Below are 5,159 nucleotides of genomic sequence, written 5' to 3'. Positions count from 1 at the left end.
ATGTGGATATCCAGTTGTACCAGCATCATTTTTGGAAAAGGCTATTCTTTATTCATTGAATCATCTTGGCTCCCTTGTGAAAATTCAATTAACCATAAATGTAAAGGTTTATTTCTGGACTTTCAATTCTATCCCACTTATTCATATGTCTATTCTTATGCCAGTAGCACAGCATCTTGATTACTATAGCTTTGTAGTAATTTCTGAAAGTGGGAAGTGTGAATCTTCAATTTTTGTTATCCTTTTTCAAGATTATTTTGGCTATTCTGGGTCCCTTGTATTTCCACATGAATTTTAACATCAGCTTTGTCAATGTTGGAGGGAAAAAAAAGGCAGCTGGGATTTTCATAGGGATTTTGTTCAATCTGTAGATCACTTTGGAAGTTTTGCCATCTTAACAATATTATATCTTTCAATTCATAAAGATGGGATGTTTTTCCATTTATTTAGGTCTCTAAATTTCTTTCAACAGTATTTTTAAGTTTTCAGAGTACTTAAAAATTTATTTATTCCTAAATATTTTGTTAAATTTTATTAAATTTATTAAATTTATTTTATTAAATTTATTAAATTTATTCCTAAATATTTTGTTCTTTTTGATACTATTGTGAATAGAATTGTTTTCTTAATTTCATTTTTGGATTGTTATTGCTAATGTACCTTTTTTTTAATTCATTCTAATAATTTCTTAGTGAATTCCTTAGGATTTTCTATATGTAAAATCATATCATCTGCAAATTGAGATAGTTTTACTTCTTTCCAATATGGATGCTTTTTATTTCTTTTTCTTGCTTAGCCTCTTTTCATTCCCCCTTTAGGAGGAGCCTGGCATGCCTCATGAATCAGCAGAGGATTTGTTTCATTTCAACGTTGGGGGCTGGCATTTCTCAGTTCCTAGAAGCAAACTCGCTCAGTTCCCGGACTCCCTGTTGTGGAAAGAGGCTTCAGCCTTGACCTCTTCAGAAAGCCAGAGGCTATTCATCGACAGAGATGGTTCCACATTTAGGCACGTGCACTATTACCTCTACACCTCCAAACTCTCCTTCTCCAGTTGTGCAGAACTGAACTTGCTCTATGAGCAAGCACTGGGTTTGCAGCTGATGCCTTTGCTGCAGGTAAGATGTCTTCTAGGAGTGGTGATCGTACACATAGGCCTTGTATCACTAAATGTTGTGTCCTTTTATATATTGGTTGCTGAGATGATCCTCTTAATGCGGAACCGTGATGACTGAGTTAAAGTAATAAACACTACACTAGGAATGCATGTTCTGAATAATGGGTTTTATCCTGACTCCATCTAATCTATACCAGCAGCCACCACAGACCCAGGATGGGGCTTATAACCCCCAGAGAGGGTACCCTTGACACTTGGAAATCCTATTTTAAGCTTCTTCTGTTTTTGTTGTTGAATTTTAAAAGGTGAAAACTTTATTATAAAACTAAATTATAGTTTGTTATATACACTGTGTCTGAGATTTAAAATCTAAAAGATTCATCAAGGATGTTATTTCTCACTGTGCCTCTTAAGTCCACAATGTTCGCTTACAGCAAAGCAAGAAGTTCTCCAACTACAGAATCTTTCCTTTGCCTTCACTTTTCTGTTTTCTAAGACTTCTTGTTTTCTTGTTGTAAGAGCTTTAAATACCTTTACTTATGAACCATTAAAGTATCACCAAAGAACATTACCTTCTTTCCTAGTTTTTCTCCAAACTGCAGAAATCATTTCTGTGGCTTATCTTAAGTAGTTTATTCTTAGTTTGTGAAAATGATTTTTTTTACATGGAAGAACTAAATATTATGACTGGGAAGGATCATTGGCCATGCTCCATATTAATCCCACTCTCTGGACAAGGCGTTGATTACTCCATCTCCACAAGCACTGACCCAACAAGCCATAGTGCAGCTCAGCGCACTACCAACTGTGTCTCCCCAACACCTCTTAGAAAACAATTGAGGTAGATCATTCATATCTGTGTCATACAGGAATAAGAACATTTCATAAAGCATGTTTTTATAGACCCTCCTTGCTAAATAATTTACTGATTTCACTTAAAAGTTATTATATACTTGGAAATCAAAACTCTTAACATACTCCAGGGCAAATTGTTGTAGTAGTTTCTTTTTATTTTTTTCAAGCTACCCACCTGAATTAAATTTTTTTTCAACTACCCCAGGAAAGGAGTACTGGAATTGCTTACAAGTGGCTTCAAAATCATTTAAATGGCCTAGCATGTCAGGATTGCTGATGATTCTATACCAAGGAACCATTTTGAAGGGAAAAGGAGGGAGTCACTTGTTCATTGCAGAAAATCAAAGAGATGAAGAACCATTTTTAAAAAACAAGCCTATAATACAAACAGTTATCAAGTCCTTTAACTCCTTTGCTGTCCTCATTTTCTAGATTGAAACACAATATAACTGAAAAGCAACTTCTAAATGGGAGGTCACTACTCAAAGGCCAATGAGATGGTCAAATTCCAAAGTTCCAGGTTGTGCAAGCAGTAGAAGTTTTTAAAGGGTGGACCTACTGTCTTAAAACAGACTGTACAACAAGTGCTTATGTTTTAGAAATGGTGTTTTCAAATAAATAAACATTTAGGCAGGCACAACTGAAGTAGTATCTGTTCATTGAAGCAGAGTGTGAATACAGCTGGAGAGTAAACAGCCATCTCAAGCAAATTAACAGCCTCGCATGTTTCCATCACTTTCCCCCTCTAAGGCCTGTCCGGATACTCAGGTTCATGCCTAAATGTACAAACACCTTGCGTGGAGAAATTGGAGTTTGCCGATTCTTAGTCTAAAGACTTCTCAGGCAGCCCAACATAATACATTTAGCCAGTTTTTATTGAAAGCATTCTGGGTACTAGGCATTCTTATGAGTTTTAAGGAAAAATGGGATGATCCAATAAAAATATAATGTGAGCTACATATGTAATTTTAAATTTTCTAGTAGCCACATTTTAAAATATAAAAAAGGTGATAGTAATTTTAGTAATATATTTTATTTAACCCAATATATTTAAAATACTATCATTTCAACATGTATTTTAAAACTGATATATTTTACATTGTTTTGTACTAAGTCTTCAAAATCTGTTGTGTGTTTTACACTTATAACACATTTTAGACTTATTCTATCACATTTCAAGTACTCAATAGCCTCATGTGGCTAATGGCTACCATATTAGACAGCACATGTCTAACCTGTTCTAAACTGTTAGTGCTCTTCACTGTAGAGTCCTTCAGATTTAGCCCATAACAATAAAAATGGGACCTTACCTCCCACTAACTGAAGTTCTCATGTACTCAACAGGTGACATAATCCTACTCAGGATTATCAGTAACAAATAAGCAGAATGAGATAGGAAGCTTTTGAAGAACAGACACCTACGCTCATGTTGCTGCTCTCCTCTCCACCCCTCTTTATCCCCCCACATCCCCCACATCCCCCTTTTATCCCTTCACCTCCCTCTACCTGCCCATCCCATCTCCCCCCAGCCTGTAGCTTTGGCCTCTAAAAGGCACACTCGATACCTATTATTGTCTTGATTCTAAATAACATTTATTATGAATTGAGCACCAATCACAGACCTAGCACTGGAGATCTAGGAATGAATCATATAGCCATATAATTTCAGATAGAGGTAAGTGCTTCCTGTGTAATAGTGAAGAAGGAGGGCATTTCTGTATTCTAGGACTTCTTGGGGTTTCGGAATGTGTGTGTAGTTTTTATTCTATCAGTCACTGAACTTGTAGTATTAGAATTGAGTTAAAAGAATAAAACATTCACATCTGTTTGTTTTTTAATGTACCAATGTATAGTAGTATGTGATAAGGAGATAGCAAATGACTGAGGCAAGTGAAGCTACTCCTTTAGAAAGAGAGGTCAGGGAAGGCCTCACTGACAAGGCAACATTTGAGTAGAAACCTGAATGAAAAAAGGGACAAGTCCTGCAGATGTCTGAAGAAAGAGCTCCCAGGAATAAAGAACAGCAAACACAAATGCCTTGAGGTTAGAGTGGCTTGGAAGAGGCAGACCGAGAAGCTATTGTCAGGTGCAATGAGAGGTAGGCAGATGCCAAAGGTAGACAATGAGGTCAGAGGAAGCCAGGGGCCAGATTTTGCAGTGTCTTACAGGCCACATTGAAGACATAGGGTTTAGTCTAAGTGTTAGAGGTAGCTTTGGAAAAATGTTTGAAGAAAGAAGTAAACTGATCAAATTTAAGTTTTAAAAAGATCATTGGACCTTTAGTTAAGCAATGATTTCTCCAATACAACACCAAAAACACAAAATAGCCAAAGAAAAAAATAGATAAATTAGACTTCATCAAAATTAAAAACTATTGTTCTTCAAAGGACCCAAACAAGAAAGTAAAAAGATAACCCACAGAATGGAACAAAATATTTGCAAATCACGTATCTGATAAGAGATCTGTATCTATAATACATAAAGAACTCTTACAACTAAACAACAAAAAGACAACCAAATTTAAAAATGTGCAAAGGATTTCAATACACATTTCTCCAAAGAAGATATACAAATGAGCAATAAGCACAATGTGCTCAACATCATTAGCCATCAGGGAAATGCACATCAAAACCACAATGAGATACCACTTCATACCTCCTAGGATGCCTATCAAAAAGACAGGCAATAACAGATATTAGCAAGGATGCAGAGAATTTAGAACCCTCATACACTGTTGATGGGAATGTAAATTTGTATGGCCTCTTTGGAAAACAGTCTGGCAGTTCCTCAGAAAGTTAAACAGAGTTACCATATGACCCAACATTTTTACTCTTAGATATATACCCAAGAGAAATTAAAACCTATGTCCACACAAAAACTTGCAGATAGATGTTCATAGCAGCATTATTTATAACGGACAAAAGGTGGAAACAACCATATGTTCATCAACTGATGAATAAAATGCATATCCATATAATGGAATATTGTTTGTCAATAAAAAGAAATGAAGTACTGCTACATGTTATGAGGATGAAGTTTGAAACATTATGTTAAGTGAAAGAAGCCAGACATAAAGGACCATATATTCTATGAGTCTGCTTATATAAAGCGTGCAAAATAGGCAAAGTTATAGGGACAGAAAGGAGATTAGTGGTTGCGTAGGTCCGAGGTACAGGGTGGGAAGGATAAG

General features: G+C 35.8%; 1 protein-coding gene across 1 annotated transcript in view; it reads left to right on the top strand.

Annotated features, from left to right (window-relative positions):
* Positions 1-5,159, top strand: part of KCTD19 (potassium channel tetramerization domain containing 19) — a 28,446-nt gene that overhangs the window by 3,324 nt on the left and 19,963 nt on the right. Inside the window, exon 2 of the mRNA XM_006909755.2 lies at positions 819-1,115. Coding sequence (XP_006909817.1) covers positions 819-1,115 — 297 coding nt within the window. The remainder of the gene's footprint in view (positions 1-818; positions 1,116-5,159) is intronic.

The sequence above is a fragment of the Pteropus alecto genome, unplaced genomic scaffold (genome assembly GCF_000325575.1).
Source record: "Pteropus alecto unplaced genomic scaffold, ASM32557v1 scaffold42, whole genome shotgun sequence".
Classification (NCBI taxonomy): Eukaryota; Metazoa; Chordata; class Mammalia; order Chiroptera; family Pteropodidae; genus Pteropus; species Pteropus alecto.
Note: the sequence above shows the minus strand (reverse complement) of the source record. Positions and strands in the feature narration are given on the sequence as shown.